Genomic DNA, 24,176 nt, shown 5'->3' with positions numbered 1-24,176 from the left:
AAAGCCACGATCCCTTTGAAGTATTGAGACCTTTTATGTGTTTTCATTTGACAAGTCACACACCAGTGGTTTATCACTTGCCTGCTGGTCAGTAAACTTCAAGAACTCTCCAGGTGCATCTTTTCCACCATAAGCACAGAGGTTGTCATTGTGTGTCTGTGAAACGTGGGTGGCGTGGCATGACTTGTTTGTGTATATGTGTGTGTATTTAGAGTTTTACGTCACTTTCGTTAGACTAATTTGTCTGTTTCCTGAGAGGATATGTGGCATGGCGGAGACATCTTGACATGGGATGGAGACATGTAAACTCACTTCTATTAGCATTCAAATGGAAGAGAAGACTTCAGTTCAGTCCTATTGACCAGTAGTCCGACCACAGACGTGTGTGTGTGTGTGTGTGTGTGTGTGTGTGTGTGTGTGTGTGTGTGGGGGGGAGAAAAGTTGTTGCTCTCAGATCTTGATGCTCTGTGGTGTATGATGCATCAGGCCTTTCAGAACAAAGAGTTCAGAGACAAAGACTGCTGTCAATATCGAGAGATGGGTCTCACCAGTTTATCACTCTGCTGTGATGTTTATTTCACTGTGCTGTGGAGGGTCAGAATTTCCAGCTTCTATCATCACTTAGTGGAAAATCACAGATGTCCAAGAACCCCATTAGGGGTCAAAACATTTTTTTTTTTTTGCTCTGTTCATTTTTGATACTCTGTCCACACCAATAAAATGTAATTAAGCTCCCTTATAACTCTCACCACAGTAAACTTTCCATGCCATGGCTTCCAAGTAGAGAGAGAGAGAGATAGAGAGAGACTTGGTGTTTGCAAATAACATGCAAAAATACACTTGCAAGAGAAACAGACTTGGTTTTGTTGATTGGAAGAGTAGAGAGTTTGTGACCGGTTTTATTGGCTTTTGCCGTTCACACGGAGCGGTCTCTTGTATAGACCGATGCGCTTAACTTCATCACTTGGCACCACTACTATTAAAGTTATAAATAGATATGTCACTAACAACATTGGCACAGGGGTTGTGTGAGTACAGACACCCTCTGTCCTGTTCCATGAGGGTACACCACTGTTCCAGCTCAGTTATTTATGAAGGGACATGTTGCTCCGGAAAACTTGAATGACGGCTTAAATAATGAAATGCCAGCAAGCATTGTTTTTGACAGGCACCCGTCCTACCTGCTTCCTTTGGGGTATGGCATGTTGCAGTACAGCTCTCCTTCTCGTGATGAGGCAAGTGGCTCAGATAAAACTGCTGTCACTCAACTCCAAGGTGCCCCATTCCATCTTGTGACTGGGGCTCCCCTCCCTCCACCATGCTTTTCTGTCCCCCACTTCTGGCTTGGCTGGATGCAGGAATGCCTTGTCTCACCCCGGCAAAAAAGTATAGTGAGTGTTCATAGTCCTATGGTGTGTGTACGAGTGTGTGTTTGTGTGCGTGCATGTGAGTTAATTGTGCAGCTCTCCCTGTGTGTACTGCAACAGGACTCAGCATAACAGCCTGAGTCAGTGGCGTGCCCCTGTGTAAGGATGTGAAAGTGTGTCACTGGGCTAGTTTGTGAGAGTCAAATGCTGTCCTACAGCTCCTCCAGGCTGCCAGCTGAGGTTTACAATGCTTAATTAAACACTTTATTTCAAGTGGTCCGTCATTGGATTTGCTCAAATGCAGTCTCTGGCCAGCCACACATACATCATCATGGGCTGCTGGTTTAATGGCCCATGGAGTATTGTACAATTTGTGAGATGATTGCCAGTGTTAGCTCTTCTAATGAATGGCACTCGCTGTATCAGTTGAAAGCTGTTCATCAAGGACTGAATGTGGATCCATCCTGAGAATTTATCAGCCAGAGACTATTTTCCGAGGTGTTTCCGGAGTCTTAGCGAGGAATATTTTCATTGTTTCATATTAATTTTTCATTCATCAGTTATTTGTGTGCACAGGTGCATAAAACAGTAAACTGCCATAAAAGGCAGCAGGGCCATTTGTGTATAGCTTCAGATTAAGGATGATGTCAATGTAGTATAACGCCTAAATATGAGCTGATTATTCACTTCACTTTGTTTTCTTTTACGCATTTATTCCCATGCCATAGAGGCTATGGAGTAAACCTGACAGAAATGTGTTTTCTATACACAAACAGCTACGTAGGAAAAATTATTTTTGGGGTGACTCAAAGGATTTTATGCTTCAAACCTACAAATGAAAGTAATACATTCATCACTATTTAAATGTAAATACTAATAAAGTCCCTCAGTTTTCCTTCTCTTATTTTGTATGTTTTCCCTTACAAACCTTAACCCTTTATCAAACAAATCATGCTGCAAACCATATTTTAGTGTTATCAAACAGTACTTTTAATGTGGTGGTTTAAAGTGATCAGGTTATAGTATGCATGAAAACACAGAGTGTGTGACTTCCTGCCCTCTTCCCTCATTTTTGGAGAGGGGGAGTCTTTCTGTGAGAGTTGTTATGATGGGGAGTGTAGTGTTACTGTTTGGGGGTTTGATGATGATTATATCTGAGCCACAGTGTTTGAAGTAATGTCCACTGAGGGGAAGTGGCCCACCAGACCACTGGTCAGATGACTTCCAGTATGCTGAGGATTAGAGCCAGTTGATGTGACAGATGAGAGGGGATATGACGGCACAGTGACCAGCTCCCTCACTGCTCTAACTGTATTTTAGTGGAAATTGTTTGATGCTGAAGCTGGTTGTTATGGTTCAAAATTGCTATGAATTACAAATATATGTATACTTTTCCTAATTTTGTGGAGTTAATTCTTTCTTGTGTATCATTTGTTCATGCCATTGCATCTATGTGCACCTCTCATAATTAAAAGCAGCCTATGAGCTAGAGCTAAATCTGGATTTGGAAAATTCAATCTAGTTAAAAAATAAATAAAAACTATTTATACAGTATATATTTATACACCTTTTTATTATGCTTATAATGATTATCATTTCTCAGTACCTGGCACTGACTTTGATATATTAAGTAGGTTGTCGCCAAGTCCAACATAGGACTTTTAACTTCCTCTTTTGTACATTGTATTGATACATATTTAAAATGCAAATACAAAACAATACTAAACAGAAATATTTAGTCAACTGAAAGTGAATGGGAGACATTTCCAGAACTGATAAAGGGAAATGTGTTTGATAAGTTTTTAATTTGAAATTTTGTTTTAAATATAGCATCTTTTAAAAATAATCAAAAAAAGTTCAAAAGAGATGTTCACACATCCAACTATCTCAGACGCAGGTGCGTTAAGAAACTATCAATTCAGTCTTGAGAAAAGAAGATACCACACACTGGTCTTCCTCAACACTTTTGGTCCCTATGGACTTTCGTCAAGAGTGTTTTAAACAATTGTTACAATATTGATCTTAAATAGATAATGGTCCGCCTATTCTGTGTGCACAGCTGTGGGACAAGTCTCCTGTGGGAGTGTCTCAATAACTGACAGAGACGTGCACAATGTGTCACATTATATTCCATATATTAGATAAAGAAAAGGAAAAACAGGAGGAAGTGAGACACGTGATAAAGTCTATTTAAAAGAATATTTACAGAAATTGCATATCTTTTGAATGGGGGGGGGGGGGAAGTCATCATTCATTTGTGTAATCATATTCCCTACTTGTATCCAGAGTGTACCATATAGACCTATTTATGGTACACTCAAGAAACAAGTAGTCCATATGAATCTATGCAGTTTCTGTAAATATACTTTAAATGTTGTTGTGTCTCCCTTGTCTCTGTTTTTTTTTTTTTTTTGGTTCATTTTCTTATATTTGAAATATAATGTGACTGATTGTACACATGCTGCTGTCAAGTATTAAGCTCTCACAGAATAATTTCCCCAAACCTGTGCATACAGAACGGGCAGACTATTATCTATTTAATAATCAAAAGAAATTGATGGAGCTCTCTCAATGCCACAGGATAGCCAACATACTCAAATTTAAATGCTAAAAATATTTGAAATAATTATGGTTTTATCGATTTCTCCAGAAGAAAACTGATAGTTTTCCTACATCATAATCGAAGAGTCATCGAAAATGACTGTATTTACAGCCTGTCTTATTGTAGATTCACAAGACACTTCTTCAACTCTGTAGAGGAATCTTCTTAATAACCTTCCTGGAGTTTACAGCTGCATGTCTGGAAAAGGATACAATTATGTGCTTTCCCACAACTGCTGTGGCCTTTCAATAAACAGCATGACATGTCTGAAAGTCCAGATCTCATGTTTTGGCCACTTTATTACAGTCAAGTTTATTACTATACAAGGTATGTTTACTGAATCTGAATGAGAGTTTGCGTGAAGTTCAGTTAAACAGTGACCATTAGCCTTGGCTAAATTTGACAGACTAACAAAGTCATATTTAAATGTGTGCGTGCATGCATGTGCAGGTGTGCGTGTGTTTGTGTGATGACATTTCCATGGAGGGCCAGGGCAAGGTTTATCAATCATAAACATGAGCCGGTGGATCCCATTACGCTGCGGAGATGTCGGTGTTTACTCAGCAGTGTGAAGTGTAAAGAGAGACGGGAGGGCGGGTCAGACACATGTTTGCAGGCGTATCTCTCTCTGTGGACGCTTGCGCTAAAATATCCACATAACTCTTTGGTCTTTATTGTCAGAGTTTTTAATTCGTCAGCACTATTTCCTGTTTATGTAACGATGAATAAAAGGTTTGGTATGCAAATCTTACTTAAGCATTGTTGTCTTCACAACAAATGGATTGACTGGCAAGAATCAGCCTGGAGGCTTAGTTTGAGGCAACATCCTACTCAATCCTTTTCCAAAGAAATTATTGGAATTCCTGGTACTTAACATGCCTAATTAGTAGAACAAGGGAATCTCAAAAAGGAGTTTTTTTTTCTTTTTGATTCTTCATTCCTTTCTTTCCATTCTCCTTTCTTTCTTTTAAGCTTCTTTTGAGTATAAATCCGTTTCAGGTAATGCTAGAAGATGCAGTAATATCTGGCGTTTATGACTGCCAGAAATACATTTAAAGCATTTAGCGGTTTCTGTTTGTCGTGGCTTTACACCAGTAGGGTGGCCTCGGATAGCTACGCTTGTCAGAAACCTTATCTCTCCCTCGTCACAGTATCTTTTCGTTCTCCCCTTCCATTCTCTGGCCAGACGCCCCCTGATTTTATTAATGCCCTCATCAGGAAGTGGGGCCTAGAGTTTCTCTTTACTAACAAACAAATTAGTCTTTGTATTTGAGTGGCTCCACCCCTCCTCCCTCTCGCTCCGGCTGCTGGAGAAGCTCGAAGAAAATTCTGAATGAAACAAAGAAGACATGCAGCTCGATTGCTCACAAGTGGAGCCCAGGGGCATTGGTGTTGATTGTAGAAAGCAAATACTATTTTCTACTGGAGTAATCGTTTCCGTTCTAAATTTAGAGAAGTGAAACTCCCTGACAGGAACAGATATAGTCCATTCATACCCATAAACAATGCAGCTTCTATTTTTGGCAGGATAGTTTGAAGAAAGAACATCAAACATGGCCCTTTTTTTGTTTCTTCAGAAGTGGAGTTAATTTACTGGCTGGGACATTTTGAGAGCACATAAACATCATATGGCTGAAAATATGCCAGGGAGAGGTCACTTATTTCTACAACAATTTTCCCATTTTTGAAAGACTGGTGGCACAGTGTTTATTTTTGCTACTAGAAACTGTTTAGCGCTTTGCTGTATCCTCTGTGCCATGGTAAGTGTTTTCACAAGGATCAAAGACTCCTACTGAAAACATGTTTGTCTCATTGGACGGGCACTGTGATAATGTTGCTCATGCTCAAAGCGACAGTGTCCTAAGCCTCTGTAAGAACATAACAGGTTTAACCAAAGAGCTCATATGTCAAGGCATTTCCTGTGCTGGCCGTTGGACCGTCTTTTATACAGTTCAAAATAACATGCAGCCTGATAGCTGCACAATGTGCCAATTCTGTAATTGTATAAATCATATATTGTTTCATAGATGTTTAACAAGGGTTTTTTTATCTGTTAGATTTCACAGCACAATGTTTCAGCTACATTAGAGCAGTAACTCCCAAATAGGAGTACCCAAGGTGGCAACATTACTTCTGCAGTCACGTGGAGCTACGAGGAAAGATTGTGGAGTAGCTCAACTATTGAAATAAAAAAAAATAAATAGATATTATGATTTGATTTAAAAAATATTGTATATCCACATGTTGAGTCAGCTTTAACACCTGAACACCATTGCAATTGAGTGTCCATGAAAACAAGTAAGCAAGCAAGTCTATAGTTTGCTAAAATTAATTGATAAATGGTTGCAATAGATAGCCAAAAGTAATGTCTAAAAGTTTAAGTTAGTTAGATAAAGGTAATGCAAAAATTGTGAAAAGGTTAAAAGTCAAAAAAAGTAAGTTAAAAGTAGTTAGCTAAAGGTAACTGTGTAATTGTGCAAAACTAAACATATTAAATAATGTTTAAAATAGTTTGCTAAAATGAACGGATAAATTGTTGAGTTCTTTAACTTGACATAACACATTTTTGGTGGAAACGATAGATGGTTAAATAGTAGGCTAAAAGTAATGGATAACTTGTTAAAACTTCTACCGCTCCAAGTGGTACAAATGCGAGCTTGACAATTGCATGAAAAAATTATTGTGACAATATTAACTTTTAAATCACTAATAGTGTAAAATAACCATCAATCCATCCATTGCATTTGGAACATAATTGATGGTGTCGATAAAGTAGCACTTGCGCTTTTGGGCTGTGAAGGTACATCAGACAAATAAGGTTACGGAACCACTGCAGCTGAGCACAATAACATTATGAGAATACCATCTACTATTAATTCCCAGGTGTAGTAATTCATAGGCACGATTAGAGGGAGAGTTGATTGTCATCAATAATAAATGGGATCTTTGTTGTTAATGTGTGTGTGTGTGTGTGTGTGTGTGTGTGTGTGTGTGTGTGTGTGTGGTGTTGGAGAATGCTCCAAGCACTGTGGTTTCAAGTGTTGTTTGCCGAGCACAGAGGAATGGCTTATTCAAATGCCAGGGTTATTTGAGGCGACAGGCAACATTTTACAGAGAAATGCAAGGTTTTGCATCTGATGTGATGGATACAGAAGGTGTATCAAAATGTTAACTTGTGAACCTCAATGTGAAACTAAATAACAATTTCCCCAGTCAACTCTATTAAAAATGTCTTCACCTCAGCTGACCCTGGTGATAATATCTCTCCCAGAAATGGCTGCCTGAGAGAACACTCAAGCAAACATGAACTTCTTTTGTACAATGTAGAAACATGGTGTCCTAGCACTGCACACGCCGTCCTTTTCAGAGCCCTGCATTGTTTGTATATATGACATGTTGCCAGCAAAGTACCAGCCTTACCCCCTTGACAAACAGGATTAAATGTTTCAAGACGATTATTATAATTAAAATCCTATGGCAAAGGAAATCTACAGCTGATTTATATGTAGCATTGCTAGATTCCTTACCAAACACTCCGGTTACATTAATTTCTAAAACAAAAGAAAATCTTAATACCCTATTCTACATGAGTATAAAGATGCATCTTCATGTGTCGTCTCTCTGTGTCTTCCAGTCTGTGGTCCGAGTATCGACATCCGAAATGAGATCAGTGAGTTCAAGCGGCTGGAGAACTGTACGGTGGTGGAGGGCTACCTGCAGATCCTCCTCATCAATGACAAGACCAACAACATCCACCAGGAGGTCTTCCGCTCCCTGAGCTTCCCAAAGCTGACGGTCATCACTGACTACCTGCTGCTGTTTCGCGTCTCGGGCCTGGACAGCCTCAGCATTCTCTTCCCCAACCTGAGTGTCATTCGGGGGCGCAAACTCTTCTACAACTACGCCTTGGTGATCTACGAAATGACCAGCCTGAAGGACATCGGCCTGTACAACCTGAGGAACATCACCCGGGGAGCCATGCGGATTGAAAAGAACCCTGAGCTCTGTTACCTAGACTCAGTGGACTGGTCTCTTATTATGGATGGTGAATTCAACAACATTATCAATGGGAATAAGAAGGCAAAGGAATGTGACAATGTGTGCCCTGGCATCATGGAGGATAACCCTCTTTGTCAGAGGACGTCGTTCAATGACAACTACATAGATCGCTGTTGGACCTCCATCGAGTGCCAGAAAGGTAACCTGAATTCTGTTTTATTTCATTCTTTAACCCAGCAGATAATGTTGAGAAAGAATAAATCAGTGGATGCTTTAACTATGATGATTGCTAATTACATTTAATAGCGGTAGTGGGCGTTATTTTGTGATACAAGTACTGTAAATGCAGATGTCACTTTGATCTAGGTAGGTGGTTTCCAATCTTGTAAACATTCTAAAATTTGTGCATTTTTTCACCAGCGAACAAATCCCATGAATCTATGCAGTGTTTTTCCTTCATTTCCGTCAGGCTCCAGGATTGTCCACGGGCCAGTGCAAACATTTCCTCTGTTCATTATAGAGACCTTGTCTTTAGATCAGGCTATTTGTGGAGTGAAGGATGGCTGCAGTATAGAGCACCAGGTATGAGAAAGGCTTACTCAGTTGAGGTTAAAGTTGGTCTGCCAAGAAATGAGCTAGTCTACCTGTCTGGACCATGTCAGTTAAATATTTGCCTTAGGGACTTTTTGCAATTTATGAAAAGGGGTATATTGAAGTATCTGGGGGAGGGTCATCCTTGTTTAACTTCGGCCCCTTGGTAGGGTCATGCATTTTTTTAAAACAGTTCAGAGGTGGGTCATATCAGACATTTTAAGGTTTGTAGGTTAGAATTAACACGGTTGTGTGTATTTTTCGCCTGTTTTCAGCTTGTCTCAGTCATTCACACAGCTTTCAAGGAGTATAACAACTTGCTGCAACATTACATGTCTACACTCCTCTTTTTCTCAGATTTTAGAGTGAGAGACAGCTTGTGCTTTTTGATTAGAAACTGGGACGACCAGGTCAGCTGTCTCATGCCTCTTCAAAACTACTGCAGAAGGCAGCTCAAGCCTATGTAATGTAGTCTGTTAGACACAGACAGACTAAGCTGAGATGTTGATGAGGCTTCTGGTAGATATGTTGTGTTTGTCTGTCTGTCTTTCTGACATGAAATCTGTAGGCGATCTGCTTTATTTTTAAACTTTACTCAGAGGTTGCAGAGGGCAGGGTCATGAAACATTTTTCATGCTGCAGGCAGGCTCACACATATTATTCTTCAAATACAAAAGGTTCATTGAGATTTTTTATCAGAGGTTTAAATTCCATCACAGACTGCACTTAAAAAAATAACGCCGTAATAATGCCGTATTGCAACAATTAAAATTCAGAAAAGGCTATTAACATCTTCACACACAAACACAAAAACACTTGAGCTCAGTTAACATGTCTTTAAAATAATTAAAGTGCATTAATGGTGCCGTTGTTTCATTATGTGTCTGTATCAAAAGTGCCAAAACTCAAATTCTAGATGTGATTGATTTGTTTAGAAATTGTTACTGACGCTTTTAGACGCTCATACCAAAATGTAGGACAAGTTATGGCCTTCCATCTTTTCACTGCTGTGCTTTGATAGATCGCAGATACAGATGTTGTTTATGTGAGGGTGATGTCAATGCCACAGCTTCGGCATTTTTATTTGCTTATTTTGCATAGACTTACACATTGGTGCTTGAGAGAGACTGACCTCTTGTATATTCCTACCTCTGGAGTCTGGATATACATGCCGTAGTGGAGTAAATAAAATATATACAGATACATGTTTGCCTTGGTGAAAAGGACTGTGTCAAACTTGACTCCTGATTTTGCATAGAAAACATGTTTCAGTCTCCTGCTCTATGCCTTTTTCTCTGTCCTCTTATCTGTGTGAAATAATGGTGAGAAAATGTTCCTCCAGCCTTTTTTCTATTGAAGACCTGTGTGCAGCTCCCATGGTCAGTTGGGAGTCTTAAACACCTTCCCGGGGGTGAAGGAGGGTCCTTCACCCCCGGGAACCCTCAGAACAAATAGTGGAAATCAAGCTTGCGTCCTTTCCCTAGTGACCACGTCTGTCTCTATAGAAAAGCTATGGTGTTTATTGTTGTGCCTCTGTTCATTCTTGGATGCATTGACCTGCCGGAGCTCCCCCGCATGTCCTTATCGATTGCTTTATACATATACAGTTGTAGTGATATGCAGCTGTGTGAATTAAAAAAAAAAAGTTTTGTTTTTCAAAAAATGAACTTTCCAAGATTTGGTTTATTTACAAAATGCTACACTGTGAAAGTGCAATCTCCTGTGATCACCTCCAAGTCACGTCTGTTCTACCCACAGTAGATACTATGCAGTGTGTTGCGGTGAAACCCTCTGTTGTTCTCACATGTCGGACTTGAGAGGCCGAGCAGGATTATTGTTTGAACCAGTTCACTTCTCTCTGAGGCCCAGGCCGAGGTCAGGGTAAATGCATTCATGTAGTGGGCCTTGAGGTCTCAAGGCTGCAGATAAAGGCTTCGGGGAGCTACATAGTAGAAAGAAAGGAGGGGTTGCTGAAGCAATAATAGGACAGACTGAAGCTAAAGCAGGTCTGTGAGATCTGTTAATAGTACCAGGCTTCATGCACACATTTCCCACCCTGTCTTTGTTTTTTTAAAAGCTTGATGTGTCTACCTCTCTCCTTTCTGCTTAAGATTCCTCTCTCCTCCCTCCACCCCTCTGCATAATTGCCTTGTTTTTCTCCAGTACAGATGTTCCTTCAAGGGCATTCAGTGGTTTTCTAGTCAATACGGCCTGGTCTCCTCTTTAATTACACTACATGAGGAGGGAGTGCTGTCTGCCTAGCACATACTTTAACCTCTGGGCCTTTTAGTGCGTCATGGAGCAACAACAAAACCTTTCCATGTGCTTGTCACCTACCAGATACTGTTTGGTGTGTTTTAGATGAGCCTCCTGAGGTGAGGTAAATGTACATATATATGATGCTGGGCAGAACAAGCCAGGTTAATAAATGAGTGGGAGAGACCGGGTAGGGAGCAGAGGTTCTGGGTGCTTTTTAGTGGCAGGCAGCGATGCGTAGAGAGGCCCTGACTGAGGAGCCGTACGCAGGAGGAGGGGCACTGAGGGGAAATGTCAGACAAATGTCAAGTATACAAGCTGAACAGCAAGCTCTCGCTAAGGCGCAGTGCTCGAAGGATTGAAAAATGCCTTTCACTCCCCTTGCTTTTTGTCCCGCCTCCTCCTCCTTCAACCCCCCATGCTTCCTCGTAAATCCTCCCTGCCTTCCCTGCCGCTGCATTCCCCTCCTCGTACTGAGGAGTCTGTCTGTTTCTTCCTCGCTAATGTTTTCCACTTCACTTGGCCACAGCCTGGATCTCATCTCTGATTGTCCTTGTCAGTTGATCTACTGGTGTTTCCTCCTCTATTTTCACCTCCCTTTTTTTCTGCAGGGTTTATCAGGGGCTGTTAACAGCTCTGGCTGTCAGATATCTCCACACTGTTTACTCGTCAGAGATATTCTCTCATCACTGCAGTGGTCACAGCCAACCGGCTTGTCTGGGGATCTGGCCTTGGATCCTCTTGATATATCACGCAGTATGCCTTGAGTTTTGGGAGATCCCGTGACTAAAAAGTGTCTGGCCTGCTTCAAATAGCCTCCTCAAGTCTCTGTTTGCTACAGACATGCCTACCTTCTACCCCTGGAGCTGTGCCAAGCCAGATAGACAATATGTTAATAAAAATTAGGCAGACAAGCAGGAAAGCATGCTTCTGTGTTCATGTCGAGTCTCAGGGCAGGTTAGTCCTCATAGTTCCACAGGGAGGCACACACTCTTATACTCACTAGTCCTTACATAGCTCACATGTCTCCTTTATGTGGTAGAATATTAACTTACAGTAAGCTCAGCCTCGCAGGCACTCTGGTGTGGTTTTTTAATCCTTACGTCCTTATGCTGTCTGATTTTAAGGAACACCCTGTCCTGAATGTTGTATTTTGACATTGATAGACAAATGTCAAGTCTTCCTGTGAATGTTTAATGAATCGAAATGTGCCACAGTGTCTTTTTGAGAAAGCAAAACTGTGGTGGTGTGGTGTCAAAAAGGGTCAGTTTGCATTTTAGCGTCTGAGCTATAGTGGTGTAAGGTGAAATTTGACATAAAGAGATCTGCTGGCCTGTTATGCTACATAGAGTGTGTGTCCTTGTACTGAACCCAGAAGAAAGAAATGCAGCAGAGCGAGAGTATGTTAGAGCCCTGGCAGTTGGGAGAGCTTTCTACTGGCCCAAGAGACTTTTGCATTTGATAATATGTTTACTCCCTCCTTGCCAGAGACCCACTTCATATCTCTGGTCTGAGTGCTCTGACCTAAGCCCACTTCACAGCAGGGGAAAACACACTCTTTTAGAGGATGCAACGGTAGGGTAAGCAGGTTCAGATGGGCAGACAAAATCTTATACTGCAACTGTTTGCAGATTTCCACTACTCCTCTCTCTGTCTTTCTCTCTGTCTCTTTCTTTTTTTCTTTTTTTTTTTTTTTAGCAATTTCCACAGTTTGATATCTTTTAATTGAATTTGAGGGATATGGCTGGCAATATTTTTTATTTTTCTTATTGGCAACAAATCCCATGAAAGCACCAAAATCAACAATGTCTCCCAATGATTTCTGACTACCTGCAGCCCAAAGCCCATTGGTTTGTACTAATATTCCTAGGCTACTCAAACAAGAGGAAATAGTGAAATTGTTGGGGACTATTTTCAGCTGCGGATTCGGCACACTAGCACGTAACCAGAACAGTGCATGTGGGATCAGCTTATCTTTTAAAAATAGCACAATTACATGCCAACTAACTGTTAACAGATATTTACTTTATTTCTGTTTTATTTCTGTTTTCCTTTGGTTGATTTTCTGACTCTCATTCCTAATTTATTTAATGCAAAAGTTATTGACAAATACAAATAAATCAGATATAAAACAGAATGCAAATCCTCCTTAACCCTCCGGGGCTTTTGTAAATTGATTTCTGGAGCTACCACATAGCTCATACTTCTTGTTGTCAAGATTAGGTACAGAAATGACTTTAGGTATAAGCCATGTATGTTAGGTTGGGTAGAATGAGTCTTTCCCTTCAAGTATATAAGGTAGAAATTCCTCCTGGCTTAGTCATTGCAGTTGTGAGGGGATAAAGGGGGGGAAACACATAGCACAATCTGTATGTGCAGACTACATGTGAAGGGCCATATGGAGACTAGTTGTTGACAATAAGAAGGAGATAAGCTGATGGTGGTGGTGGTGATATTGATGTAGGTGAGGTCTATTTTGTGTTTGGGCCAAATTCATATGATCATCTGTCAGTTGTTCCTTGTTTAAACAACACCCCACAGCAGATACAGGAAGCTTTTAATTGTTTATTGGCTTTCCTGAAGCGTATCAAAGTCGGTCAAAGGAACAGGGAAGCAGAAAAGGGCTTAAATTCCAGTCTTGACAGTCCAGTGCTTTCCTGGGGGCACACTCAGCCCCATGACTCAGTGCCCATACATCCGATGTTTCCACCCGGCATGAACCACTTGCCTGCGCTCTCCTGCTCCATTTTGTACAAAGCTTAGGCAGCGTGCCAATGTTAGTGCCAAAGAGAAGGCACTCATGTTGATCATGCTCATTCGTTCCTGGCCTCCCACAGCCACCAGACTAAAGATGGAATAATCTGATCCTTCATGCTCTCCACTACCATGCTCAGATTTTCTTTCTGTACCCCCGGTCACCACAGCATCCTGGAAAAGGAGAAAGTGGGTCTGTGCTTGGAACTGCCCAGAATTTCAACACTTTACTGCCCCTGAATGGCATACACCTGGTAGGGAACTTCAGGAAGATATATTCAACACATGAGACACAGGCATCCTGTTCAATTAACTTTGGCCCTGCTGGCACTGTGTGTGTTCACGCCCTTGTCTCTATTATTTCGCCAGAGGACTGTGGACTATTGATTCATAGTGTTACAACTCCATGGTGTCACTGAAATAAATACATTGGAGAAAGCAGACAAAGCGCCCTTCACAGCAGCCCATCTTTTCTTTGTGTTCTCAGAAGCTTATGTCTTTTTAAACAGTGGTCCAAGGGCTAGAGAAGCAACAACAGGCAGTAAATAGGGTTCTGTGTGTGTGTGTGTGTGTGTGTGTGTGTGTGTGTGTGTGTGTGTTAGAGAGACAACACAGCTTCTCTCGTCATTCCTTTACTGCTGCCCCTTCAGTTTGTATCCTCAATTGGAAAAAGTCTCTGCATTGAAACATTAGCTATCTTTTCATCAGGTATTGATTTACGACAATATTACCTAAACATTTTAGTATCCAGATTTAAGTCAGTTAGTGTATCAGTAAATGAGTAAGTAAGTGGGAAAATAAGTAAAACTAGCAAACCTTACTGTAGTTTTATTAGCAAACAGACTGCAGACTGTAATGCTAATGGTACAGCTATATTAGAAAAACATATTAGCAATTTTTAATCCTAAACATGCTAATTCTCCCTTTCTTGAAGAGATTTGTGAGAACAGCTTCTCATATCTGTACGGTAAATATGAAGCTACAACATTACTACAATAAGAAACCATTTAGTTTTTGAACGTGTTAAACAAACATAGTACAATTTGTTAATTTGTGAGCTTTAACTGTTAGGAAGATTGTGTAGCATTTGGGCAGAGCCAGGCTAGCTGTTTTCCCCAGTTGTTGCTTCATTGGTTGTAGTTTCATATTTAACGGACAGATGTGATAGTGGTATTAATCTGATTATTAACGTAACGTTTGGACGTAGATCATGAATAAGGGTTTTTGCCAAAATGTCAAACTAATAATAGTTTGACAAAAAATATTTTTTTGTATAGGCTAGTATCTAAAGTATAGCATCTTATCTAAACCAAAGTTTAAGGAGTGTTTCATTCCTAATTTTAGTTGTATTAACATACAGTACATGCTACACTGATTTCTTAGCTAATTTGATGAGTAAATGTTTAACTCGGAATTTTAGATCATAATTAAGATTTCTGTGTATCTATTAAATATCTAATAGCATATTAATTACAAGAATTTGCTGTCAATTTTAAACAGACACTCCACCTCCTTTCCTCTCCTGGCCTTTGCCACATTTTCTCTCATTTAGGTCACATTCATAAATGTCATTCTTGGGAACTGTTAACAGCCGATGTAAGTACACTCACCCAAAACAGAGACCTTCTTCACTGAGTTCCCAGAACCTGAGCTCTCTCAAAGCACGGCGAAAAACTCTGTTTGGTTACAAATAGTTTTTCTGCTCAATTGGTTTTATTGGTTGCCTTTGGACTTTTGAGAGGCCTGGAGCACGAGTGGCGAGTGTGATTTGTCAGAATGGAATTCTTTTTGCCCCACACGTTAATTTGTTTTGAATTCCTCCCAAATGCAAAATTGTAACATATTATACATGCCTCGTTGCTAGAGCAGAGTGTGGTGGAACTCATGAATAGCCACAGACACTTGTCGACTGGTATTGCTAACTTTTAATGTCAACAACAGTGTCTTTCTCAGCATAATTTCAGTTTGATTGCAAGTTAGCAGAGTTCATTCATGATGACATGGTTATACAGTGTGTTATTGTCCTTCTATGAACAGCAGGGCTTATTGTCCATTGATGGCTGACACTATGAGTTTATCCGACTCCTGTCCTCTCTGGCCTACAAAGGACTCCTCTCAAAGCACTGACAGATTGGCCTCTCTTCCTAAGTTTCCGCTCATAGACTTGATTCACCAAAATAAGGACCTGTGTGCCGTGCTGCTAGAGAATGACTGACACATTTGCACTGACACATGGGTCCTCATGGACACACACATCTCCTCTCTCATGTGCCACCCCTCTTCCTTTACAAATTTGCCTCAACTTGTGCCCTGGTGGTGTCTGTGTGCCCACTGTTACTGTGTCTTCTGTGATGGTGGTGTGTGTTCGCGCGCGCTCCTGTGTCAGCCCAATGTGTAGTGTGTTTCTAGTGTGTTGCTTGATGCCTATTTGAGCCACCCAGTCCCCAGTGATAGACCGCCTGCTGCCTTCTGGCTGTGCAGCTCGGAAGCTGTGACTCATCCTTTGCTCTCACCACTCATTCATAAATCTGTGTGAAAACTATAACTTCCCCTCACAGGGCCGTAACCCCCCCCTCAGCTCTGCATTAAATGGCAGGAAGTATGAGGACTATCTCTGCCTCTTAGTGACGCTCCTCAGAGAGGTGAGAGAGACTACCGTTGGCGCCTGAGCCATGCCTCTGTCTGCCTGCTTGCCTGCCCCGGCTCTATCCCTCCATATAGCGCAGGCCAGACCAGCCATTTACTCACTGCTGGGCTGGCTTGGCAGTGCTTCCTGGGGGATAATGTGCCATGCCTGCAAGTAAGCTTTGAGAGCACGGGTTAATTCCGCAACGGAAAAAAAGAAATCTCCTGCTGACAAATCTCTCCTGCAGAGGTAAGGATGTACGCTGGAATACCACAGAGAGAGGAGAGTATCTTGCTTTGCCAGAATAGTTCACTGAGGTCACAGAAACACTGTTCCTCTATTTTCTTCCCCTGTTGTGTGTGGGGGTGGTGGGGGGTGGGTGGGGGGTGGCTGTAAGGTTTAATCTACGTCCCCTACCTTTCCCTTCACACATGGCTGAAATGTGTGTGTCGTGCACTTCCCAAGGGCATGTCAGTCAGTGACCAAGTGGCTTTGGTTCTAAATAAGCTGACAGGTACATGCAAGGTTTTAATAGCAATACATCTTATATATAGAAAAGTTGTTGTACAATGGCTAAGGAACAGTTATTGTATCCTGCAGTAGCTTAGCTCAGGATGAGTCATGGATCTAATGGGTGTGTTGTGTGTGTGTGTGCGCGCACTATCTATAAAAGAGATATCAAGCAGGCCTCAGCGTGCCAGCAGTGTTTCACCGTCTGTTCTTTTTTGGAGCATGTGCACAATGAGGAGATGAAAAGACATCATAAAATTACAAAGGAAATCTCATGAATAACACAGCTAAATGAAATGCGTGTGACAACCACACACTTCCTGTCAAACTCTTCCTTTAGGTTCTCTGTTTGGCAGCTTGAGGATTGACGTTCTATTAGCTCCAAACTAAGTTTTGATCATGTCAGCTCTTTAAAAATCTTCCCCCATATAACTTTCTGTGTCAACAATCCATAAAGCAGCCTGGCTTGTCTAATGGCATCAGTCTGCTTTCTGTCAATGACAGAAAAATGACCTTGAACCTGTCTGGTCCCTCCCCTTCCTCTCTCTCCTTGGCTTGTTTGGGTAGGATCCCCAGGGCCTAGTGCAGTTGTCAGCACGCAGCCTAATGGGCACAGGTGGCTGGGGCTCCTCTGCCTTCTCCAGCCCTCTTGGCACGGTTCTCTTGGCAGAACGGCAGCTCCTTGGCTGGCCGCCTCATTGGGCCACTCCAACACAGCAATCACCAGTTGGTGCTTTGTCAGCATCGGGGTGGCCCAGGATGAAATATGGCTCTAAACTTTGAAATATGGCTCCTCCTGTAGAGAAATCCAGCAGCGTGTGAAGTGCTGTCGATGAGCTACACAGTGACAGAATTCGGTGTATTTCTTCTTCCCTTAGACGTGGAGGCAAATGCGACTTTTATTCACGACGACTCTCAAAGTGATGACATGTTGCTGGGTCATCTCTGGTTCCCTTATCACTGGCCACAGAGGAGCAGAGTCCAAGAAGGGATGGGGGTGGATGTTAGGTTGAGAAGAGATTCTGCACAGCTGTACAGCACCATGCAGCAGTCAGACAGTGGCTTGTTACTGTGTCAGATAAATATAGATCTCCCACTGCAGCTCCATCTCAGCCTGCTGCTTGGAGGGAGGGAAAGGCCGTGTCACCTGGGAGCTGCCACTATCCTCATTCATCCTCGCTAAATTGGCTTTAGACTCACAGGACATTAAAGATTAGCGTGACTCTATGGTGGCAGATAGGGTAAGGTAAGGTGACAGGACAATTTTGTCAGTTTTCCTGTAACCCCACAGGACACCGGCATTACAACACAGTGCTGACCCATAATGAGATCATTAGAGAATTTTTTCATTAATGCCATGGCTAATGATGCGAATATGATTTTTCCTGATATTTGTATATCTCGAAATATACCAAATGTATACAATGTGTCATATAAAATAAAGTTAAATGTTAAATTTATTCAATGGTGTGAGCACCACAAACAAAATTGCATTTGCCTCTAGTGTATTGGAGTGGTGGTACAAATCTCAGATATATCATAACCTGGGCACATATTACATGGTCTTCATCAGCTAGAAAAATCTAGTTTGTAGAATTTGGTTTGAGATTGATATGTTGAATGTTTTTGTTATTTGTTTGAAACAACCCTTTAGAATAGTTTCTATTGTCATTTGGACAACAGAATTTTGTAACAATAACGTTTCATAATACAATTGCAATAAAGGATGATAAATAAAAAAGAAAATATTGCCCTAACATAGGCCGGCTGGATGTATGTGTGACCTTCCCTTGTGATGGATCTGTTATTCAAAAATATCCCTACTGTTTGTCTGTGTGTTTTTGTCTGTGTGTTTCCATACTGTGCATCCTCCTATGGTAGCCTGGCTCCTCAGGTCTCCTGCTGATAAAGCAAAATGGATGCCTGATGATGGGGGTGGAGGTGGAGAAGCATTAGCGCTCCTTTCATCTGCTCCATCCTCTTGCATCTGATGAGAGCGCATTTGTTGATAAGCGTCCAGCAGGCCTTTTGAAGTCCCAGTCTGGACTCATCCCCCTTCAGTCCAACACCATCCCCCACCACCCACTCCCATTAGTGCATCAATTACAGAGACGAGGCTTGCGGGGCTTGTTTGCACTTGAGTGTGCGTCAGGAATCACCTCCCTCTTTGTGGCTGTCTGATAAACATGACAGACACTAGCCCACAGCTTGCATGTAAACACCGCCCATTCTCATTCATTTTTTATTACTCACACTCATTTAGTCAGCGTAGCCTGTCCTCGCTTGGCCCACGGTATGCTCGTCAGCTTGATTTAGCTTTTGTTCTGTTACACCTCTCTGTTAACTTTGATGATGGTTTGAAAATGCCATGACTTGCTGTTGATGAGTAAGTCAAAATCCACCATCCCACCATGTTAAGTGAAAAATACATCAGTTGATACTTTGCTGTAGATTTGCTATGTTGTGGTCTGTGTCTCAGCCCTTCCTGGTAGTGAGACACTGTTCTTTCTTATATCTAGTGTTGTTAGCACTTTTCCAGACCAGACATGTACTTGCTTGTGAAAAGCTTGTTTTTGCATTCCACCTACCTCCCTACATAATATATGGTATTATCTTCCAACCCTTTTCTTTCCTTCTCCCTTTGCCTGTGTGTGGGGTAATGACACCGATGCTTCAATTTAGGAAAACCCCTGGCACTTCATCCTACTTTGACTTTTTCAGTTCTTCTGTTGTAATAGAGGGAATAATTTTATCTGCTTTTTTGCTCATAGCTACAGTATGGATGCACATCAATAATATCAGTTTTCAGTGGCCAGGAATGATGCCTTGATTTATGGTAGGGAGGGAGAAACATAGAAAAAATTTAAATACATCTGTGTGTTGTTCTTTCTGTACATGAAAATAGCCTCGGAAAAAGAACAGAACCACATTGTTTTATATATATCCAAATTCTACATAAGTGGAAGCCCATTTCCGTTTCTTCCTTTAGTTAACAAATCCAGGAAGCCTTTTATTCTTGTTCTTTTGTTCCTGATGTTTTTATGAAGGCGACACTCGTTACCTTTCCCATTTCTGCAGTATTTTTTATTTACTGTACAGGGTGTAGCGCTATTTGTTTTCCCCCTCCTTTTTCCCTCCTTTTTAATGCAGCAAAGTATAACTTCCTGTTTAGGAATAATACAACAGCTAAACTTTAATCTGAATGGTTGTTTTGAAACATTTACATTCCAGACATACTTTTAACATGTTTTATAAAGCTTTGTCCAACTCAGGTTGGAAGTCATAACTCAAAAATTTGAGAGCTCCAGCACAAAAGCTTGGTTTTCACCACGATGGCATGGCAACTTTTTAAGGGTGTGAGATGAACTGACACGCGTTTAAAACCAAACTCCAAATGCGTGTCATCCTGAAAATGAATCTGGGGCAAGGAGGTGTGTGAAAAGGGATGTGTGTCATTGCTTCTCTGCATATGGATGGCATGTACTGTACTATATACTATTACTGTATCTACTGTATGTATATGTCTGCATGCTTGTAAAGTGCTCAGACACAAAGTAGCTTTTGTTTAAGGAATTGTAGCATTGTGACACTAGTGTTTTTGTTATGCTTATGCGAGTCATTGATCCGCACTGAATACAATTTCTCCTCAGGGTCAAATTTATGCAAGTAAGGGATTTTTTTTACCTTCTTTCCATAGACTTTTTAAAATGATTGGCTAAATTTGTTTATATCGGAGTCATTAAGGAGTGTGATTAGCTTAGCCAGCAAGCCAGTGGTCCAAGCCCAAAGACCATCTGCATTGTGCCATACAAATGGACAATGCAGACAATGGACACACACACTTTCACCAGTTTCATTATTTTTTTGGTAAGTGCATGCGCACTCATTCTGTGCTACCCTCTTACTTACTGTTACTGTCTGTGCTTAAACAAGGATTTTCTCTGGGGCAATGCACATCCCTTGAATATATGATGAATTTCATTTTAAGCAACCACATACAAGCCTACTGTGTGTGTGTGTGTGTGTGTGTGTGTAACACTTGAACTTCAACAACTACCCTGTCTGTCTTTTGAGAGTTATAGATATGTGTGGTCCTTTAGTTTCCAGCATGGCAAAAGTCGATAGAAGGGTGATCCAGTTGGATCGCCCCCCCCCCCCCCCCCCCCCCCCAAACTATATGACACTACACTGTGCTAATTTAAAGTGATTTATAGCCTTTTATAGTTTACAGTTTCAGGTTACACTGTAGCTGTGCAAAAATGATGTCAGGTCTGACGTCCTATGTACAGCAAATGAGGCCAAATGTCTGTTTTTGGTCTTGATTCCACCATTTCGTTTATGACAACACACCAAATTTGCTCTCATTTGGAGCATACTGCCAGGTTTACTCTATAAACTGACCCACAGCTGGCCGTAGCCTGCTTCTCTGAAACACTATGACTTTGCATGTGCATGAGAGCAATAGAAAGAGAGAGTGTGGGAAGTGAAGAGAGCATGAGACAGACTTCATTTTATCACTGAGGTGTGGAAAGGTCTGTGAATTGCGGCATTAGCACCAGAGAATCCATAACTCATCTTGAAGTACGGTGATGAGAGCGGTGGGTTCAACGGGAGCACTTATTTGGATCATTATGGATTATGGCCGAAAATGTGAACTCTGGCTGGCAGATTCATGTGATCATCATCAGAGGCAGGACTCCTCTGCATGTACTTAAAGACATTCCTGGGTGTACGGAGTGTGTGGATGAGTCAGATTGTGAGCCACTGGGTTGGCACCAGCGGCATGACTGGCACATAGAGGAACAGTTAGATATGCTGGACTCCGGCCTACTTTCTGCAGCCATGGTATTATTAGCATTCTGTAACTCTGGAGGCCTCCTGGTCATAAAAACAACCCAGCTGCCCCCCTCATCCTGTTGAGGGGCTGAGTTACCATACAGAATCACAAACCTGAAATTCTCTAGAAGTTTTTACACCTTGTAGTACACTGGCCATTGTTAATTAAGCGAAAGTCTAAAGTGGCTGGCGTAATTACACAAGCATGATGGCCCAAGTAAAGGAAATATTTCAGACCACCAGGGATTCTTTTGAGATTGTGACCTTTTCTAGTTTCTGCCTCCGCTGCTACTTGACTTTTGAAGGATTAAAAGTTTTTAAGCTCTTGGAATTAGAATTTTTATTTTGATTAGGGGATTTTTTGAAAGCTCTCATCTGTGCGATTTTGTCACTAAAACCTCTGTCAACACAACACTTAGGACAGTCTCAATCTGTGTCCACACTTGACAAGTCTCAACAGTGTATATTAAAATCAACTACATAATCTCCTACTACAGTATTTTTTTCGCACAGCAGCACACACTAGCCTTTTGTGATTTTTCACTGGAGTGTATGTAAATATCAGAGTTGCTACTTCCTAGCATGTAAGTATGTGCTCTGCCCAACATGCTCTTTGGTGCTGCCATGGAGACAGACACCTCTGCATTCGGCATGCCACTTTGTGCCTACGGGTGTCAGAAAATCCTGCACACAAGCATGTGTTTAAACTCTTGGCTCCAGTGTAGTGGGAGGAAGCGGCCTAGCAAAGAAAAGGAGTGTGCATCTATTTTATTTATTTATTTTTTAAGTGCAACGACGGAGGCGCAGCTTCTGATTTATGGAGCGAGTATGAGCTGGGCAGGGTATGTCCTGCCAAAGAGGACGGCTACCGGAGGCAGAGAAGGAGAGGGAAAAAGTCAAGTGTGAAGGCAGAGGTTTACATATCACAATGACATCTGCATAAGACAAAGTCAAGATCAAACAAGTCTGTCACCCCCATGGTTCCAGGAATACCCCCACAACTTTGATTTATGACCAGGCTAAGAGGTAAAGCTTCCCCTCAACTAATCACCACCTGCCTAAGCTGCTGAAACAGTGAGCGGAGAAGAAACTGATACGTAACTATAACAAATCTAATAATCAGCCAGAAAATGGGGAAAATCTGTCCTTAAGTTGGCTGTATTTGTTTTTGTAGATATATATGTGGGTTATGTTTGTGTTTGACTGACTGAACTATGGAAGAGGGCTGCTGTGTGAGAGTGACACATAGGAGACGCCAATGAAAAGCATCTCCGTCGTGTGTCTGTAATTGCAATGGAGGTATTGTGCTGGGAAGCGTGTTTGTCTATGACATTATTTCTTTCGCTCTCCTTTCATTTTTTTTTTTTTGTCAACTAACTGACACACCCATTCCAGGAATCTCGGGTGGTTTTACTGACTTTAACTTTCTCACGTAAATGCTTACCCTCTGAATGTCCCAAATTAGGGTTATCATACTCAGATTGATTCAGTATATTGGCGACCGGCCATTGTGGGAATGGTGTGCAGCATGGCATTTTTCTGACATAGCTCAGTGGAGGAGATCTCGGATGTCTGCCTTTGTGGTGTAGAAAGCTGTGTGTGTGTGTGTGTGTGTGTGTGTGTGTGTGTGTGTGTGTTAGGAGGTGGAGTAGGGGGTGGGGGAAGGTGGGGCTTAAAGAAACAACAGGGACTGCTCTTGGGTCTGTCGCCTGTTCCCTGCCTCTTGGCAGTAAACTTGATCAGCGAAGAAAAATACACACTCTGCCTTTACAATGCAGGCCTTTGTCTCTGGTCGACATCGGAACCGTCAACCATTTTGGAAATAGTTTCCAGCTTATTAAAATGCTTCCAGACCGTGACTGTTGAACCAGTGCGTTTTCCAGTTAATTGCTTGGCATCCATCCCCATCTTAGGTCTGTCGCGGGCATCCTCAGAGACCAAAGGCTTTCTGATTGGAATTACAATGCCGAGGCTGGTGTTGTCATATCTTCACATGGAGCAGGACTTCTCTGAACAGAAACACGTGTGCTTTATTGTTTCTTTACTGTTCAGTTGTCTTCCCTCCTCTTCTCTCCATCCCTCTGCCCCTATGACTTTGAACTGACATCATGAGTTAGTTCAGGTGTGGACGCATATCCTCACCACTGCCCTGTGTCATTGTTCTAACTAAGCGGCGCTGCTCAGGAGATATGAATTAGCCTTTCTGTGCCAATGGCCTCTTACAAATGGCCATTTATGGTCTGTTAGTTTAGTTTGGACTCTTTATCTAAGTCATCCAACGAAGGTTGAAATCAAGGGCAACTGGACTTGGTTGAAGATACTGGAAGACGTTTCGTCCCTCATCCAAAGGACTTCTTCAGTTCTGACTGACTGGCAGGGAAACTCAGCTATTTAACCTCAGTGGGGTCGTTGGCCCGGGTCATCGATACCGCTGGTTCATTAGTGTTCCTTGTTGCTGTGACGACAGTCGTTATAGTCGTTAAGACTACCTGTGGCCAAGACTGAACGACCATCGTTGGTATCTTCACCTGAGGCCAATAGGTTACGTTTGTTGAGTTTCCTGGGAAGTGATGAAAGGACAGCATTGAGTTTTTTAAACCCAAGAACACACTAAGACAGATGCTGGTACACCCCA

At 41.8% G+C, this 24,176-nt stretch overlaps 1 protein-coding gene across 1 annotated transcript in view; it reads left to right on the top strand.

Moving 5' to 3' along the window:
- igf1ra (insulin-like growth factor 1a receptor) overlaps positions 1-24,176 on the top strand; it is a 72,884-nt gene that overhangs the window by 2,814 nt on the left and 45,894 nt on the right. Inside the window, exon 2 of the mRNA XM_046037357.1 lies at positions 7,604-8,167. Within this exon, the coding sequence (XP_045893313.1) occupies positions 7,604-8,167 (564 nt within the window). The remainder of the gene's footprint in view (positions 1-7,603; positions 8,168-24,176) is intronic.

Source organism: Micropterus dolomieu, linkage group LG22 (genome assembly GCF_021292245.1).
Source record: "Micropterus dolomieu isolate WLL.071019.BEF.003 ecotype Adirondacks linkage group LG22, ASM2129224v1, whole genome shotgun sequence".
In the NCBI taxonomy this organism is placed as follows: domain Eukaryota; kingdom Metazoa; phylum Chordata; class Actinopteri; order Centrarchiformes; family Centrarchidae; genus Micropterus; species Micropterus dolomieu.
This window is presented reverse-complemented; position numbering and strand designations above follow the sequence as displayed.